At 34.3% G+C, this 21012-nt stretch overlaps 1 protein-coding gene across 10 annotated transcripts in view; it reads right to left on the bottom strand.

Annotated features, from left to right (window-relative positions):
• Positions 1–21012, bottom strand: part of LOC118190859 (rho guanine nucleotide exchange factor 28-like) — a 565987-nt gene that overhangs the window by 241402 nt on the left and 303573 nt on the right. For 9 of the 10 annotated variants that reach the window (XM_085819410.1, XM_085819412.1, XM_085819415.1 and 6 more), the window contains one exon: positions 10737–10841. The exons of the other annotated variant lie outside the window; for it this stretch is intronic. In XM_085819410.1, coding sequence (XP_085675536.1) covers positions 10737–10841 — 105 coding nt within the window. The remainder of the gene's footprint in view (positions 1–10736; positions 10842–21012) is intronic. 10 annotated transcript variants of the gene reach the window in all.

The following is a 21012-nucleotide window of genomic DNA, read 5'->3' as shown; positions in this document are numbered from 1 at the left end:
TTTGTGTTCTTAAATATGCGTTAAGTGACAGCGAGTACAATAAGAGTTTTTACTCAGATAAGACTGCTCAAGCACGTCCTATATATCATCTTCCCACAGTATCCACTAATGGGGGGGAAGCGTAACCAGCAACTTTACATTTATCCTTAGGAGTCAGATTCAGGACTCATTTTACCCCTGACACACATCTGCTTGATGGCTATAATTATATCAGCAGAGAGCCGCAGTCAAAGAGAACGTTCTCTCTCACCAAGATTCCCCTCATTTTTTGTTTCCACCCACTCATACCCTCATTCTGTTTCGCCCAGGAATTTTCATCAGCTATACTTTAAGTATATTTTATTTTTGTGATGATAAAAGAACTTCCCCCTACGATCAGAGCTTAAATTGGGCCGGAGCCAACCGGATATCGGCTTCCGTACTTCTTACTTTTTGTAATAAATCATAATTCTAGCCGGAACGCACCGGAGCCCTGAATAAGAAGGCTGCGGCACTTCTTTTATGTAATTGATAAACAATTTTAGTAGAAATTTTATCTCAAAATTTTATTTTAACAATAAAATTATATAATTATATAATAATTATTAATTATTAAATTATTAATTTATTAAATAATTATATAATTTTATTTTAACAATAAAATTATATTAAAAATCGCTTATTAAATTTCAATTTATCTCTTTACATTTTATTTAATTTTAATTATTTCAATAAATAATAATTAATTATCTAATAATTATCAATTAAATTATAATTAATTATACAATAATTATTGATTAGATAACAATTTATAAACATTAATTAAATAGCTATTAATTAATTTGATAATAATTAACTATTTAACTTTAAAACTATTAATGAGTTTAATAGTCATTTTATTTATTTATTTACTCTTGTTCCTCTTTGCTGACGGTCTTCCATAGGGCTCCGGCACTTCTAATCTTAGAAATTAAGCCCTGAGTCGATTAATAAAAAAGCAAGGCCTGAGAAACTTTGTACTATCTAATGGCATCACATTATTATCCCCAGATAGTCATACAGCTTGTAGCGAAACATTTCTGAAAACTTTGAAATTTCTGAATTCTTTCTTCCATGCAGCAGCAGTTAAGAAGTTGCATGCGGTCACATTCGGGTTGATGCACCATCCACTTCACCACAGTTTTATGGCCGGCAAACACTTCACCAGCTGATGCTCCCGTGTCTGCTTCATCTTCGACATTAAAGTCATCTTCCTCAACACTTTGTTTTCTCACACTTTCTATAAATTCATCATCATTTAGAATTTGAAACTCAGGGTCTGAATCATACACCATCCATTCTGCTGTATCCTTAGCACTTTCCTCAAGTGACAAGCCATCCTCATTTTCTCCTCATTTCCCTTTCCTTTTCTTGAGTCTCTTTTTCAGTTGATTCTGAAAAATTCTGAAATTCTGAAAGCGATTCGGATAGTCGAAATTCGGATAATCGTAGTTTTACTGTACGTTTCTCACTCTGCAAAGAAAATCCTATGTAACAAACTAAAAAATTACTCATATGGGTGTAAGAGATTTATTTATTTATTTTCTATTTTATCAGAGTGATAAAGTGCTCCTTTCAAAACCTTTATGCTGTTAAAAATATGTTATGTTTTTCGACAACAACTTTTTAAACGTTTACAATACAATTAGCAAAACGCATTTCTAATGCCGTATATAAGCTGTTCTACAATAAGACTACAAATGCTCTGGTAAAGTGAAAACAGTGTCTTCACCTGTATATCCAAAGTAACAAGACATGTTTTGGTTAAATCTTGCAGTTCGAAGAGGTTTCAATCTTATGAGGCACCTTATATTATTAACCACCATTATTCGCTAAAAAAATTCGGTTTTTCAGTCTGCGAACTATATCTGCGTCTAAAATAGAATTTAGCGAAAATAATAAAATTATAAATCAGCACACAGACTACAAGCAGCTATTAGTTAATCTTCTGTTTAGTTTTATTTAAACGGCAAAGAACTGCTTTTATTTGATGGAATGTTAACTTTAATTAAAAAGAAGAATGAAATATTCATACGATTTTTTTTTTTTTTTTCCTGGTTTGTGTATGAGTAAATTTAAGATTCTATTTAATTTACGTGCCATACATTTATGCATGAGTAGATATTTCTCATTAAAAAATAATTTCATTGAGAGTGGCTTGTTTTACATACAAAGATAACAAGCTTCAAATATGTTCTCAGGTGCTAAGCTGCAATTTACTGCCTCTCTTCTCTAATGACGTCGCGGTTTACTAATTATATGGGTTCATTACTAATTACAAGGTTCACTGTTCAGCCTAGATGATGCTGGAAATAAAAATGGTATTTAATAGCGCTTCTGCAACATCTATCAAATTTTATTGATTTTAGAAGCAATACGCCGCTTCTTCCACCTATCTTTTTAAGTCGTGCCTCAGCGACGTATTTTATGGAATACTAAGTGTTCCTCATACTTTTAGAATATACGAAGTTTAATAATCTTCAGCAACGCCAGAAATACATTCTTCACCTAACACAGGTGGAAAAAAATGGATGCTTAATATGACAGCCACATCACGGCAAATAAGAACCTTTTTGCAAACTACAGCTGGCAAAGTCTTAACATATTACAAAAACTCGATAAAGCGCAATGACCGGAAGATTAAACAGTGAATGAAGAGAAAAACAAAACAGGGGAAAAAAAAAAAAAAAAAAAGCTTTCAGATTTTTTATTGTGCCCAAAAAGGACATTCTTTTCATTATATTAAAGAAATTAAATAATGAAGAATCTGCATGAATGTATGTATGTTTCCCGCACTGTGAAAAACAACGGTACCTAGAGACATCAAATTTTTAATAACGTAGTCCTCCATTCGAATATGGACATCTGGAAGCCCAGATTTGGAATTTCGAATTTGTTTTATTATCTATTTCATGTTTTGAAAAACTTGAACGAATTTTTTGATTAACAAACTCAACGATTTCAAAGAGAGCAATGGCAACACTATATGGGAGAAAAAAAAAAAAAAAAAAAACTTATCTCCAGTGCGTATCGAAAATTCTAAAGATATGCTTTTTTAAAATTATTTTGTGATATTGCTGTTGTATTGAATTTTATGGTTTAAGTGGGAAGAACTTGATATCTAATAAATAAAGGTAACACACAAAACGTTAAAAATTCCCTATGGGCATAATATAAAATCTGAAAGCGTTCAGATATTTTTTTAAAAATTTCTTTAAATAAAATACAGGGCGATAATATTTAACGGCTATAATCTGAAAAGTGAAACGGACATTTAAAGTGAACCGACGCAAAGTACCGTTTTGAGAGCAATATCCCAATCGAGACTAATGTTCCTTTTGGGCTAATAAACAGATACAAACGCTTTGAAAGTCAGATTATTCGTTTTAGTATAGACGTTAATTATATATAATCACTTCAAAAGCAGCTAATTAATTAAAAATATAAATACACTGCATATCAAATTTAACGAGTGTTACCTCCTTGAAAACTACACTAACTTCAGCAACCTTATAAATGTGATAATATTAATTTCTACATATTTAATTTATTCAAAAATCGATTTACGTTTTTGTTTGCATTTTAACATTTAGTCATTTTAACATTTTAAAATTACTGGCGCACAATGATATATAACGCATGGATACTGCTCCCTATTTTACGTTCCTCGTCGAGAGACCATATCGTTGTTGAATGGGTATCCATTTTCTTTGTTTTTACGGGTTGCTTAGGCAAGGAAAAATTCAATTGTTTAATAATTTAATAATAAATAAATATGAAAATGGTGTACCATATATTCGGGGAGGAAGAACTAACTTATGTTCACTTCTTGATTTCTCCGCTCCGGAGGGGAAAAAAAAAAAAAAAAAAAAAAAAAAAAAACCCAGAGGGTGAGACCGAGAGAATAGAAATTCGGTAATATCAGTTTGGTATTTAGCAGTTCATAAATCGCTCAGAAAAACTCATCATAGTTTCGGAAACAATGCAAAAATATCTAATGACATCTTAACAAAATCGCCAAATTCTCTACATGCTAGCTACACCCGATAATATTTTTTACACATGGGAAAAATCATTAATTTGCATGATAATTTAAACTTATTCCACTAACGGCGTAAATGATTAATTTTACATTTGAGCAAATAGAGGAAATGTTAACAATGGGTACTTCGTATCTTTAAAAAAAAATCTGATGTGTACTCACATGACTTCCTTGTACGGAATATTAAATTATACGCATTTTTTCTTGTATTTCATTTAAACTTATTGGATTGAATTAAATCTACTTCCGACAGCGCATAAACCACAATAGAATAAATGCATTCTTTAAAATTCACTCTAGTATTTACCATAGCGACACTCTGGCGCTAGATTCACTTAACAGTACTAATAAATATATAACAGTTAACTTATATAATAATTATATAACGGAAACTACGTTAACTGTTATATAATCCAATAATTATATAAGAGTTAACTTATATATTTCGTTCATATTATAACTCATAATGCACAAAATTTATATCATTTAAAGAATAGAATTATCTAATCGTTGCCACATGTTCTATTCAAATACTATAATAAAGCTAGAACGATGTATAAAAGAAATTAAGCAAACAAAACCAAAAAGAAACAGTTTTTCACAGACGATTGAGTATTTCTCATTTAATTAATTCAGTTCTCACTTCACGAGAAGGCAAAAATGCATAAAAACTCAAAATATCTATATTAAAAATTACGAAGTAAATCTCAAACACTTATTTCCTCGAAAAAATTCCAGAAAGAATTAAGCATGATTTAATTGGCAATAATAAATGAATGCGTTATCTTTGTTGTTGCAAAGCTAAGTTTCTCTAGATTGGCAACAAATCTACTATTCTGCTGTTTCGAATGTAAACAAGCAGTGGCCGCCATCAAAAAAATTATTAGGCTTAGTGGCACCTAAACAACTTTAAAATTGTTGATAATTCTAAAAATATTGCATACAGATTTACTAAAGGCATAATAACCAGAAGATACGAACAACATAATTCAATCATTTTAAAGCAAAAAATGCACAATTTACAAACATATAAGAGTAAAGAAACTGAGATTACTGAGCCAGGAAACACAATGGATATATATATATATATATATATATATATATATATATATATATTTATATACGTTTGGTGGGGCCGATTGCAACCAAAATACGAGGTGCACATCTACATGTTATAGCAGTCCTATATACAAAATTTCAACGTTCTGAGGCTACTCGTTTTTGAGTTATGCGAGATACGTACGTACATACGTTCGTACAGAAGCCACGAAGAATTCTCTTCAGAATTAATTTTAAAGCAGTTTTATAATTTTTTTGAAGGAAAAGAGTATTTTATTCTGTCCTTACATACAGATATCACGCAAAAACATCGTTAAATTGCATTCGATAGCCGTCAAAATGGATATTTTCGTTGAAATATGCTGCCTGAAACTTTTGGCGATTACAATACTTCCTTTTTACTTCGTACAAGGAAGTAATAATAATACATTGTTCTCTGGATTATCCGGGTACGGTTATACAGTTTGTGGATTACCCGTGCGTGGCGGTGCCCACGCACCGTGCGTGAGATCCTGTAAAAAATATACGCAAACAATTCTAAGCATGCTTTAAAAACTGGAAATAAGAACAAAAAAGACAGACTGTGATACTCAAATACAAGTGAAGAAGATGCTAGCAGTTAATTACATTATCCTCGAGGCAATAACAACTTCTACTGAAACTCGATCGGACTTTGTTGATCAAACGTTTGGTTTCTGTGAGTGCGGCAGAGCATTAAGGGCTATCTGCCTAAGGGAATGGATGCCTTCGTGGAGGACTTTCTAAGGGAAATTGACTCGTATATACGTTACACATGGTGAAAACCACGAAAACGCCCATGCAGCCAGACCGTTAAGAGGAATTCGACTCTCAGATTGAACTACCAGTGTTCAGCGACTTTACCACTCGGCCGCTGGTGGGCATGTTTAGCAAAGGGAATTCGAACATCGCGATAAAAGAGGAATCCGAAAAATATACAGTGAAATTCGACAATTATTTGAACGCTTTCAAAAACAAATTACTGATTTTTTAAAGGAATAAACACAAAAAGCATGCATGAAAATTGATAGTTTGGATTACTCTTCTTTTTCAATTATCCGCCGCCTGCTTTCCCGAAATTAGCTCGGATAATTGAGAGTATACTGTACTCCTCAAGTAGTCAAAAAGTGAATATCAACGAGAATATCTGTAAATGTTTGCGGGAATTAGTCTGATTTACAGAAGAAAACCACAAGGACGCGATGATGTTATCTTCTGATCAGTTCTGGCTTCCAATCGTTATACAAAAAAGGAAGACCAAGTAGTTGAAAGAGCAAAAAATATTGCTTTGGTCGCTTCAAAAAATAAACTAGAAAGCATTCTACGTGATGATGTTTTACAATAGTGTGACAAAAATAGCTTAACATGAAGGAGGAAAATTGCACCTTGATATAATTTTTATAAACGAAATCCCTAGAAATAAAAGATTACGCATTTCTTATTCTGTAAGTGTGAAATGTTATAAAAAGGAACGCGGAACTAATGTGTACATGCATAAGAATTATTATTATAGGAAAGAAAACTGCCATGCGCTCCAATTACGACTGGTGAAAAAAATTACCAGTAGAACGGGCGTACATTTACAATAGTTACAAAAGCAAACACTTCAGTCTCATAAGAAAAATCAACTCAAAACAACAACATTGTTTTCAAATACATCTGTGTCAACAGTAAAAAATAACAATAAACAAAGATTTATACCCGACGATAAGCATTCCGTTGGTTTTTTTGCCTAGGCATGTGACTAAAGAAAACACGCTGCACAACACTTCATCAAAATTATTTGGAAATGGATAAACGGAAACGCGTGCCGACTACGTACGTAAGCACGTATTTATCTAAATGACTGTAGATTTATCAACGCAAACCAAACGGAAAATACCTACAGACTTGGTTAAAGAATGGAAAGAAAGTTTCAGTCAAAGATTTATTACAGTAATAACACAATTTCATTGCACAAGAAATTAAAATTAGGAAAAGTGTTTACAAAAATGTTATAATTACTGTATTTGCCGCCGTATGAGACGCACCTTTTTTTAAGTCTGAAAAACGGGGTGCGTCTTATACGCCTATACTTGCGTCATATACGTCAATACTTATTGCTTCGATACGTCGTTTGTGAATGTGTCAAGGATTCATGGGATGCTGCGAAAACAGAGACAGTGGTTAAATCATTTAATAAGTGTGGCATTAGTAATGCACTGGATGGTGCACAGGACAATTTGTTGTATGAGGACTCAGATGCTGATTTAGAAGAGGTTTCAAGTGACTCTTCATCTAGCTCTGGAGATGAGTGTCTGGGTTTTGACGAAGGAGATTGAAAGGTGTTCTTTCCCGGATAGATTGGGTATTTTCCGAAAGAATTACTTTATATTTAAAATACTGCAAATTCATTATAATGATCAGTAATAAAAGTTTTATACTTCAAAAATGTTAGTAAAAAATCTGATATGTACACCACATGACTTCTTTGTACGGAATATTAAATTATACGCATTTTTTCTTGCATTTTGTTTAAACTTATTGGATTCAATTATATCTACTTCGCCGACAGCGCACAAACCACAATAGAATAAGTGCATTCTTTAAAATTCACTTTATTTGTTTACCATAGCGACACTCTGGCGCTAGGTTCACTTAACAGTATTATATTTCGTTCATATTATAACTCAAAACGCACAAAATTTGTATCATTTAAAGAATTATCTAATCGTTGCCACATGTTCTATTCAAGTACTATAATAAAACTAGAACGATGTATAAAAGAAATTAAGCAAACAAAACAAAAAAGAAACAGTTTTTCACAGACGATTGAGTATTTCTCATTCAACTAATTCAGTTCTCACTTCGCAACAAGGCAAAAATACATAAAAACTCAAAATATCTCTACTAAAAGTTACTAATTATTAAAAATTAAATTACTAATTATTAAAAATTAAGTAAATCTTAAACACTTATTTCCTCGAAAAAATTCTAGAAAGGATTAAGCATGATTTAAATCGCAATAATAAATAAAGGCGTTTATCTTTGTTGTTGCGAAGCTACGTTTCTCTAGATTGGCAACAAATTCACTACTCAGCTGGACGGCATCAAACAATGGCCGCTACAAGCAATGGCCGCCATCAAAATAGGCTTAGCGGCACTTAAACAACTTTTAAATTGTTGATAATTCTAAAAATATTGCATACAGATTTACTAAAGGCATAAAACCCTTAATCGGAAGATAAAAACAACATAATTCAATCATTTTTAAAGAAACAAATGTACAATTTACAAACATATAAGAGTAAAGAAACTGAGATCACTGAGTCGGGTAACAGAGTGGATATATTTATAAATATATTTATATACGTTTGGCGCTGCCGATTGAAACCAAAATACGAGGTGCACATCTACATGTTATAGTAGTCCTATATACAAAAGTTCAACGTTCTGAAGCTACTCGTTTTTGAGTTATGCGAAATACGTACGTACATACGTTCGTACAGACGCCACGAAAAATTCTCTTCAGAATTAATTTTAAAGCAGATTTTTTTTTTTTTTTTTTTTTTTGAGGAAAAGAGTCTTTTATTCTGTCCTTACGTACAGATGTCACGTTAAATTGCATTCGAAAGCGGTCAAAGTGGATATTTCCGTTGAAACATGTTACCTGAAGCTTTTGGCGATTACAATACTTCCTTTTTACTTCGTACAAGGAAGTAAAAAAGGGGTGCGTCTTATACGCCTACTAATACGGTAATTCTTCGTGATATCATATAAAGGTGGTTTTTTTTTTTTTTTTTTTAAACATCCAAAAAAAAAAAAAATTCTGTCTTTTCTATCAACAACGCAGCCAAACTGCAACATCCCACTCAGACAAGGCACATCCAAATCTACAGGGCAAATTCTCGAAGAAAAATGAAACAGGTTACAAGTGTATTTTTCGTAATTTTTGCTCGTGTTTCTTTAAAGTCCCTTAACATTTCAGTAAGGGAGTATAATGTGTGTGTGTGTGTGTGTGTGTGAGATTATGGCAAAGCCTCGAGGGCTATCTGCCTAAGGGGAGGGATGCCTTCGTGGAGGACTTTCTAAGGGAAACTGGCTCGTATACGCGTTACACATGGGGAAAACCACGAAAACACCCATGCATCCAGCCCGTTCGCGGGATTCGAACCTCGGACCGAACTACCAGTGTTCAGCGACTTTACCGCTCGGCCGCTGGTGGGCCAAGGGAGTATAATGCTTTAAGTTTCTTTAAAAACATTTTGTATATAAAAAGCTACCTTACTTAAACACATAACGACAAAAATTTATAGCAAGAATATCAGTATCACCTTATATTAGGTTTTTTTAATCTCATAAGAGTTAGTTTTAATTTTAAAACAACTCTCATATATTTTCCTGTTTCCCTCCTAGAATTCCTTGTCAGAATTAGTTTTCAGTATCGCGTTTTATGTAAATGAGGTAGAACCAGTATTTAATTGGAAGTTTCAATCACTTCTGTACAACAGCTCAGGGCCAACTCGGTTAGTTATTTCTATACAGCTTCAGTTAAGTTTTTAATTGTTAGAATTAATTTAGTTTCTTATTTTCTATTTTTCCTGCAAAACTATTCCTGTTAATATTCTCAAGTTAAATTAAAAGGGTAGTTGACCCTTCTTTGAAACTTGTTCTTGTAGTTGTGAGAAGAGCATCGAATAGTCGCTACACTATTCTCAAGTTCTAGTTACCAAGGGCACTTAATTTAAGTAGAACCTATAATGATACAAACGAAAAAATCTGATGTGGTCAGAAGGCAGATGTTTCGGTGCACAAAACTGAAAGTTTACTTTTGGTCCCACTCGGCAAAATGACACTGAAGGTGCAGAAACTGACTTAATTCATTTTTCTGCAAAGTTTCAAATGTAAACAAATATGTCTGCTATGGTTTAAAAAAAAATTACGCTTAGCCGCACTGAAACAATTTTTAAATTGTTGATAATTATACAACTACTGCATGCAGATTAATTAAAAGCATAAAAACCTTAACCGGAAGATATGAACAACATAATTCAATCATTTTTAAAGCAAAAAATGCACAGTTTACCAACATATATATATAAAAAAAAAAAAAAAAACTTAGCTCACATAGCCTGGTAACAGAGCGCATATATATATATATATATATATAAGTTTTATATATATACTTTTGGCGCGGTCGATTGCAAACAAAAAGGAAGGAGCACATTTAGATGTTAGAGCAGTCCTATATATGAAATTTCAACATTCTGAGGCTACTCGTTTCTGAGTAATGCGAGATACATACATACTTACGTACCTACAGATGCCACGAAAAAAAATCTCTTTTGAATCCATTTGAAGTCCTTTTCGAACCCCGTTTTGGGAAAATGAGTCCTTCACTCAGTTCTTACGTACAGATGCCACGCAAAAACATCGTTAAATTGCATTCGGTAGCGGGCAAAATGGATATTTTCTTTGAAATATGATACCCGGAATCATTCGTGATTACAATACTTCCTTTACTTCGTAGAAGGAAGTAAAAATGAACAACATTAATTGCGTAGCATACCAGAAAGAAAACATACAAAACATCAGAAGCCCTAACACAAAATTGGCTTACCGTTTCGTGCAGCGTTTAATTCCTTCATGTTTTCTAATTCGTAATCTTCGGATTCTTGATCGGATAAAGTAAGTTTCCTTTTTTCTAGCTCAAGGATATCATGCTCTGAAATAAACAAAAAGGAAAAAGTGAAGATTCGAGGCAATCTTTCCCCTAACAATGCCTGGCAGTTTTAATTTAAAACACAAAGCAAAGCTACTTTTGTAAAGATTCTGCAGCAAAAAAGATCTATATATAAAAGCCACCTTCCAAAGCTTCTCAATATCTACTGAAATCTTATACTACTTCAAGGGAATAGCAAAAGTTTTAAAAAGGATACCATAAAATCCTATATATGGATAAATAACATGAGCTAGTAAAAAAGTAATTATCTATTCGGGGAATGTAAATGGATTTTATTAGTAGAAAGAGACACGAAGCATAATTGTTGTATTTAAAACTGCAAATAATCAAGTCTGTTACAGGTGTCACAGAGACTAAATGTCCTAAAGTTAAGTTTCGATCAAATGTTTAACTTATACTATTAAAAAGTTACTAATACTCACTACAAGTGGCCTGCGGTATGCCATGATTCGATTTAAAGTTAATTTGTCTTTAAGATTGATGTAAAAGCGTTATGCATACCGAAGAAACTGCATAGCTGACATAATTTTTTAATTGAAGAGGTATTTCTCCCGCTTTCCTAGCGTGCCTCCGTGGTGTAGTGGTTCTGCACGCTGGGCAGGTATTCGAGATGTCCGTGGTTTGATTCCCGGCGAAGGCGTCTGGGGCCCGAACTAAAAGGGTGCTGGATGAGGATTTCCGGCGAAGGCGTTTTCTCATTTTTCATCTATCTGGCTTAAAATAATAATAATAATAATAATAATAATAATAATAATAATAAATAAAATAAAAAATAAAAAAAAAATACTAATGCCTCTACAGTGGCGCCTGAACTAAAAGGGTTGTGGATGATGACTCTCCACACCCAGGATTTGGCGATTGTATCCCCTAAAAACACCAGTCGCCCATTAAAAGTGGAAGTATGTAAGGTATTTCTCCCGCCTTCCTAGGGTGCTTTCGTGGTGTAGTGGTTCTGCACGCTGGGCCGGTATTCCAGAGGCCCGTGGTTCGATTCCCGGCGAAGACGGTTGCTATTTTTCATCCCTCCTGCTTCGAAAAAATCCTAATGTCTCGTCTCTACAATATCAATAAAATAATTGTTTAATACATGATGTCAAGGCAATTCATATGAAGCAAAATAGGTACACTGGGGTGGGAAAAAAATAAAAAAGAGAGTCCTATATCTCCCGCTTTACTGGGCCGATTGACGAAATTCAGATTGCACTTTTTCATGTCTTGAAAGCCCGACTTAGGATACATATTATATTTATACATAGCATTGTTCTATCATAGGTATTCTGACACAAAACCGGACTTTTTCTGAAATAACATACCAATTTTTTTTTCCCCATATTTCGATTTTACGATTCAAATTATGCCAAACTGGCAAGTTTTGTAAAAATGGCACGAATCGTTTTTAAAAAATTAGCTCTCAAAATTTTAGCTCTTCAATGTTAATTGAATTTGGTATATATTTATTAATATCTCATTTTTATTAAACTTACTTGATTGCTTCTTCCAGATTTCGAAATTAGGGCTTCTCTCCAAATATAATTCGCACATTATTTTATGATTTATTTTTAAATAACTTTTATAAATTTTTCGAAAAAATTTTTTAAGAATAGCCCATAAAATTTCTTCAATCATCTTATTCAATCATCTCAAGTAGATGTATTTCTAAGCATACCTAGAAAAGATTACAGAGTTTTTTTTTTTTTTTTTTTTTTTTTTTCAAAATTTCCTCAGATATACGTGAATTTATATATTGGCGCGTTTTGAAATTTGGTATATTTGTTATAAGCGATAATAACGCCACATGTGATTTACGCACTTTGTCAAAATTATTTTGATGACCGTTTTTCCGCTCTTCCTTTTCATGTATGTATGAAAATAGGGGATTCTGAAGTTTTAATCTAATTCTCGAGAGAAGCTAGAGCAGTAAAAGAGTAATGTAATTGCATTCTACAGAATCACTGCCAGTTTCTGAAGATTAGGGTCGGTTTGGTTTATTTGATTATGACAAAACACTCGAGGGCTACCTGCCTAAGGAGAGGGATGCCTTCTTGAATGACTTTGAAGGGAAACTGGCTCCTATACATGTTACACATAGAAAAAAGCCACAAAAACGCCCACGCAGGCAGACCGTACGCGGGATTCGTCGTACCTCATACCGAACTGTCGGTATGAGGTTCGAATCACCAGTGTTCAGCTTTCTAAGAAAAACAGATCAGTAAAAATAAATAAAGCCTTCAAACAATGTACAGCATAAGCACTGAAGAAACACTGGTCTGAACTGCATATGCATATTTGTGATCATGGATGGGATTACCAATAGAAGACAATTCTACAAGCGTTTGCGCTGTTATGTTTCATTGTGCTAAGGCCCGTTCTCCCTTGTTGCGTGCTTTCTAGCTTACAAATCGTTTATTTCCTACAGGAAATTCCGAATCATACACTGTAGTTGTCATTTTATATAAATGGACGAGAAAGATAGCGAAATACGAATTACTGATTCGGTTTGACTATTTATGGCGAAACACACGAGGGCTATCTGCCTAAGGGAAGGTATGCCTTCGAGGAAGATTTTCCAAGAGGAATTAACTAATATGCACGTTCGTGCATTTTTGTGAAGGACACATTAATACAACGAAATATTGCGTGAATGCAAGAAAAGGGATGGATAGTTAACCACCTTGTTGTGGACTGTATATAACCCGGAGATTTATCAGCGAAGAAACATGTGTCTCAGAATATCATTTGAAAAATGTTTAATACAAATAGGCAAATCAAATGCAATGGACGGAATTGAAATTTACTGCTGGGAATGAAGATTCTTGATCACGATAGCGGAAAAGGCATTGAAACTTAACATCGTCAAATGATGAGTGATCGATAAACAAGAACTGCTGCCACATACATGCAAATTACGTGTAGCACTCTTATGGCGTCATAAAAAGTAAAATCTTCTTTTATTAAATAATGTATTTAAAAATAATTATTAATAAACTGCTGCTGAATACATAAACTTCGGTCTATTTTGAAGAAAACAATTCAGAGTTGCGTAGAATTGCTTGACAATCATAAGGTATTTTATTATGGAATTTTTATCTGTGTTCTTTTACACGAGTTGTGCGCCTTTCAAGAATTATACGCTTCGCGCGCGATAACAGGAGCAATTTATTAAACTTAGAAACATAATGAGCCGTGAGCAGCAACCGGAAATTTTATTTGAAATTTCGGGATAAACAGTGCGAGCATTACGCAATGTATACGGTATTTTATAACGATAAACGAAATGATTTCACACGACTTAATTTCGAACATTATTTAAAAAATAAACAGTGCAATACTAAAGTATTTCGTCGACAATTTTACAGCCTTATGATAAAGATCAGCGGATCCGAATTAGAAAAAGAAATTCTTCCATTTTTGTTTTATTTTACATTTGTTTTATTATTTCCATTATTTATTTTTAAAATTTTCGTCATATTTGTATTTTTATATCCGATATTCATATATTTTGCTTATGTTCTCATCTACAAATTTAGCATACACGTTGAGCACAAGGTAATAATTTTCAGAAATAAACGAAAAATGTTCGAAAAATTATCCAGCGCTCTCCAATACTTGTCTTTGATTGCAACATTCACTTATAGTTCCTTAAAATTAAGAACAGAATAATAATAAGAAATCTGATGTGTACACCACATGACTTCCTTGCACGGAATATTAAATTATACGCATTTTTTCTTGCATTTCATTTAAACTTATTGGATTGAATTAAATCTACTTTGTCGATAGCGCATAAAAGACAACAGAATACATACACTCTTTAAAAATTAACTAAATTTGTTTACCATAACGACACTCTGGAGCTAGGTTCACTTAATAGCGCTATATTTTGTTCATATTATAACCCAGAATGCACAAAATTTATATCATTTGAAGAATTATGTAATCGTTTCCACATGTTGTATTTAAATACTCTAATATATGTAGAACGATGTATAAAAGAAATTAAGTAAACAAAACAAAAAAGAAACAGTTTTTCACAGACGATTGAATATTTCTTATTCAATTAATTCATTTCTCACTTCGCGACAAGGCAAAAATAAATAAAAACTCAAAATATATGTATTAAAAATTACGAAGTAAATCTTAAACACTTATTTCCTCGAAAAAATTCCAGAAAGGATTATGCATGATTTAATTCGCATCAAAGCTTAGTCTCTCTAGATTCTCAACAAATCTACTATTCCGCTGTTTCAAATGTAAACAAATTGTAAGCCATGTTATTTAAAAATTAGGCTTAACCGCACTTAACAGCTTTTAAATTGTTGACAATTGTACAAATATTGCTTGCAGATTTACGAAAGGCATAAAAACCTTAACCGGAAGATAAGAACAACATAACTCAATGATTTTTAAAGCAAAAAATTCACAATTTACAAACATATAAGAGTAAAGAAACTGAGGTCACTGAGCCGGGTTACAAAGTGGATACATATATATATATATATTTATATAAGTTTGGTGCGGCCAATTGCAACCAAAATACGAGGTGCACATCCACATAATACAGCGATCCTATATACAAAATTTCAACGTTCTGAGGCTACTCGTTTTTGAGTTATGCGAGATACGTACGTACGTACGTACATACGTTCGTACAGACGCCACGAAAAATTCCCTTCAGAATTCATTTTAAAACAGTTTTATAATTTTTTTGGAGGTAAAGAGTCTTTTATTCTGTCCTTACGTACAGATGCCACGCAAAAACATAGTTAAATTGCATTCGATAGTGGTCAAAATGGATATTTTCGTTGAAATATGCTGCCTGAAACTTTTCGCGATTACAATACTTCCTCTTTACTTCGATCAAGGAAGTAAAAAAGGGGCAAGTCTTGTCACAGACCACGAAAAGAGTAGTAGAGGGAAAACGTATTCTTATTGTCCCCGGAAAGCGATACTCCAGCGGTTTTGAATACATAAAAAATTTCATACTTTTGTGTCAAAAACTTGAGATGATATTCGAGAACGAATTTATTCACTTTGCCATTTCTTCCTACCTATTAACGATTTAAATTGAAGGCTACATTGAGAATAAAATTACATAGCAGCTACAAAAAGAAACTGCTCGTATTTGAGATCAATGATTTCGTTTATGGTAAAACAGCAATCATTATTAAATTTTGTACCTGTTTATTTCACCACCAGTGACATTCTTTATAGTACATAGTCAAGAACCCGGACATTATCCGGAACGGTCTTAATCCGGACCACTAGCAACAAATTTTCTCACCCTCACAAAAATCTGGGGAGCAACTTTTTAAAACATATCGATATATTAATAGAACTCCTTAATATGGCCCTAGAATAAAGCCATTATAGACTATGTATATAGAACTCCACTGTGGGCTCTGATGTGTGGGGCGTTACAAGATCAATGAAGGCGATATAATTGAAGACTTCATATTACGATAAAAACGCCTCAGTCATAAATTAATTAACGTAACAGCGAATATCGGTATGGTTTTAACTCCATCAAATATCACCATTTTGGTTTCCAGTCACATTTTAATTTCACGGAATGGTTGGTGATCCAGAAAAATCTTTCTTTATGCAAAGTTGATCTTTTTTGAAAAAACATTAATAAAGAGTATTATTTAAATAATTTCTACATGCAATTTTACTACACTCACACTGATTATCTAACATCCAGAAATTTCAGAAATTCAGAATCGTCGTAGTCAAGAGATTCCGGATTTTGAACCTTGTACTGTATTTAATCTTTCTCTGCAAAGTTTCCATGCAAAGACAGGATGCAATTTCGTTTTCCATTAAAGCATAATATATGCACTGTTACTGGAAATTTTACTCCAAGGGGCGGGAGGGGGGAAAGAGTTTTCAGCTTTAAAAACGCGCCGAGCGTGCTGACCATTACACCACGAAGGCGGGAGAACTACCTTACAATTTTAAGAGATTTTACAACTGAAAATACAGCACACTTAATTTTTTTGAGGAAATAAGGGTCCGCAATCCGTTTATCAAAAATGCCGTCCACTTCATAAATATGCCTTAGTAAATTCTTTTATTCGATTTAGTAATACTGCACGTCAACAATAACTTAATAAATAATAATTAATTAACCAATACGATATGCAATAAGAATTCCACTATCCATGTCACAAAATAACATAAACAATCATCTTAAACACAGCGAAATGAAAAAAAAAAAAAAAAAAAAAAAAAAAAACTTATTACTCTGGTAATTTTTAACAGCAAACCTATTTGTAAAATGCTTTGTAAGGATCTTAAGTTTTACTAACGTTTATTTTATTTTAAATCTTTACTATCACTTCTTATTTTCTACTTCCGGCCAGAATTATAAGCGTGAAGGTTTTTATGCAAAGTTTGTCTGGCGAACGCCAAGTACTTAAGTTGTGGCTTTTTGCCAAGCAAGAGAGAGAGGAAGCAGTGAGTCAACGCAGGCCGCTTACCTTAGAAGTTACGCAGTTCCTTTTTGCCTTCCAGGCCAGAGGTTTTAATCCTCTTGATAAATTAAACGTATTGTAGTGTTCACAGTCTCTGTGCTACATACGCTTCCTGTTATTATAAGGCCAATCTTCCACGTGTATTATTCTAAAGTTAAATTAGAGTTTAGTTTTATTTTTTTACTTTTACGTTAGACCCCGAGTGGCGGGTCATTGTATTCCGAAGTACGGAAGTTATTGTATATAGAGAAAAATAAAGGGTTTTGTATACCCTTCGTCTGTATCCTGTCTACTTACTACAATTAGTGAACATAGCTTTAGTAAGCTCTCTGTTCCTAGTCAGGTCCTTGTATGTTCCCGAAGAAGGTTAGAAGGAACATTGAACCTGATAGTGGCGCCCAACGAAGAAGAATAACCATGGCCGAGTTTCAAGAAGAACCTGTGCTGCCTGCAGAAACGGCTCAGAATCCAGAAATGCCAGCTGCCGCCCTGGAAGGATTCGGTTACATCGTCCAGACCATGCGCGCTTCGATGAAACCAGAAGCAACGTTTAACGGAAACTCACCGGTAACCAGTTTTTTGGAAAAATTGGATGACCACTTCATGCTCTACCCCGTGCACGAGTTTCAAAAAGTTACCTTAGCTACCAGCGCTTTGAGGGGCCAAGCGCTTAACTGGTTCAAATGTATCGGCAGAAGTGTCTTGGGTCAAGCAGGAAGTCCCACCTATACTTACGAAAATTTCAAGACTGCCCTACTAAAAGCCTTCCCTGTTGTAAGGGATCGTGCGAAATTAGAAACGGAACTTTTTAGTATATACGAGTATCAACAAAGAATCGACAACCTCTCGAGCTTTATTTTAAGAAAAATTCACGTTTCGTTTTCAAGCTCTTGTATGGAAACCGTCCGGATCCTGAAATAATTCAAGTGATTTTGCCGAGGTTACTGCCCCAAGTGCAAGACTTTATTGAATTAAGAAATCCGACTACACTGGAAAAGTTATTTGAGCTAGCAATCCAGTTTGAAAGTAGAAGAACGGCGGACGTCGAAAGAAGACGCCAATATCAACAGCGAAACCAATTTGGTACGCCAAGACTACAGCAAACTCAAGCACATGGCTACGGTGAAAAAGCGAATCAGTGGGCAAGGAAACCCGAGCATTCAAAAACAGCCGGCGAACGTCGACAGTTCAATAGCAACCCAGGAAAAAAGTCTCAAGGCCAGGGGAAAAAGAAGGAAAGCACGGAAAGGAAAAATAATTTAAACTAAAACGGATTTCTGCGGACGAGAGGGTGCGGAAATCCGAAGGCCACGAAAACCCCTCTTCCTACAAGTTAAATACAGTAATGGTGAAAAATTTGACTCTTCCGAAGATTGAAGTCTTGGTGAATAATATCCCGGCCACCGCACTCCTGGATACCGGCGCGCAGTGTTCCTGTGTGGCAGAAGTCTTTTTTAGAAAGTATTTTCGCAAATACCGCATATATAATGCGGATAATACGACAGTATTAGCGGCGCAAGGAGAAAAATGTAAGTGCGTAGGTAAAGTACCTTTGTATATCCGTATCAAGGACGAACAAGTAAAGGTGATGCTTTTTATAGTAAAGAATCTGCAAGCACATTTGATCTTAGGAATAGACTTTCTTTCAGGCGCACAAGCTACACTGGATTTTAATGAAGCGTCCCTTAAGCTGACAATGAAACCAGTGCGTGTAGAAAAGGTTGAACCGCCAAGGTTAAATCTTGACCACCTGCCTAATGACGAGCAAGATAGAATCCGACAAGTGGTAAGTGAATTTGCTTCGTTATTTAGTGATATTCCAGGATTTACTCAGGTTACTAACCATAGTATTGACACCGGAGATGCATTGCCAGTTCGTCAAAAACCAAACCGGTATGATAAGAATAAGGAAAAAATTATAGAATGGCATATTACCGATATGCTACGTAAAAAGATCATAACGCCCATCTCAAGTAGTTATGCTAGCCCGGTGGTTTTATGTAAGAAAAATAATGATTATCCTTTGGAGCATCCAAAAAGGTGGAGATTCGCTATTGATTACCGTAAATTAAATTCCATAACGAAATATCCGGTATATCCGTTGCCGATCATAGAAGAAATTTTAAGGAACATAAAATCAACCAAATTTATGACGACTTTAGACTTAACGACTGGTTATTTTCAAATAGGGGTGAGGCCTGAGGACGTGCCTAAGACTGCTTTTATAACCAAGTCTGGCACTTATGCATTTTTGCGTATGCCGTTTGGCCTTTCAGGGGCCCCAGCAACATTTCAGCGATGCATGGACATTGTGTTAAGACCTGTTCTTGGAAAGTCCACATTTATCTATTTAGACGATATCATTATTACTAGTGATAATCTAGACCAACATGTACAGGATTTAAGACAGGTGTTTTCTTTATTAAATGAGGCCGGTCTAAAAGTTAATGTCGAAAAGTGCAAATTTGCAGCCCCTGAATTAAAATATTTAGGTTACAAAATATCTCAAAAAGGGATCGAGACAGATGAATCAAAAATAATCGCTGTACAAAAGTATCCGACTCCAAACACGGCAAAGAAGCTCTCTTCTTTTCTAGGACTTTGTTCATATTATAGGTCCTTTATAAAAGATTTTGCGGCTATCGCTGAGCCATTGTTAAAATTAAAAAGGAAAAAGGCAAGATTCTCGTGGACGGCCGAAGCCAATAGTGCTTTCGAAAAATTAAAACAAGCATTAACGCAAGCCCCTGTGTTAAAATTTCCTGAAAAGGATGAAAATTTAGAAATTTCAGCGGATGCTTCGGATTATGCGGTAGGAGCGGTACTTTCGCAAAATCAGCAGCCCGTGGCATTTTTTAGCCGAACTTTAAATCAAACACAAAGAAACTATTCCGCGACCGAGAGAGAGGCACTTGCAGTTCTGTTAGCAGTGCAAAAGTTCCGAGTCTATTTTGGAAAGGCGCCGATAACAGTATACTCTGATCATGCGGCGGTAACTAGATTGTACTCAGGGAAAATTTATCCCCAAGGTTAATAAGATGGGCACTCAAGCTGCAAGAATATAATCTGGTAATCAAGCATACCCCCGGAAAGGAAAATATCGTAGCAGATGCCCTATCACGAATTAAATTAGACGAACAGGGTAATACCGTAAAAGTTGCAATGCTTACAGCGTGTACAATAAATTCCCGAGAAACTGTAATAACAGAACTAGGTAAGGATCCTGAGTTTGGAAGTATTTATGAGTATTTGAAGGATCCTGAAAATTTTAGCCACCAAGATATTGTGGCGATAAGAAATAGGGCGGCCCATTACGAACTAATAGATGGTCTATTATTCTACACAAAAACTACGAATTCCAACAACGAATTTCGACCTGTTATCCCAGCTAGTCTTAGATTAAATATCCTGCATGAGCTCCATGACAGCCCTTTAGCTTCTCATGCTGGTATTCGAAAAACTATCCAACGCGTACGCGAGGCAGTCTACTTTCCTGAACTGCAAAAGTTAACAAGGGCGTATGTCCAGTCCTGCCCAACATGTCAAGCCGTTAATTATATTAATTTCCGCCCGGCCGGGTTTCTAAATAGTATTAAATCCGAATTTCCAAATGAAATAATTGGCATCGATTTATTGGGCCCTTTCCCAAAACGTCAGTTAAATAAAAGTCGCTATCTCCT

Source organism: Stegodyphus dumicola, chromosome 6 (assembly GCF_044657685.1).
Source record: "Stegodyphus dumicola isolate Sdum_Otavi_A_Nest chromosome 6, ASM4465768v1".
NCBI classification, from domain to species: Eukaryota; Metazoa; Arthropoda; class Arachnida; order Araneae; family Eresidae; genus Stegodyphus; species Stegodyphus dumicola.
This window is presented reverse-complemented; position numbering and strand designations above follow the sequence as displayed.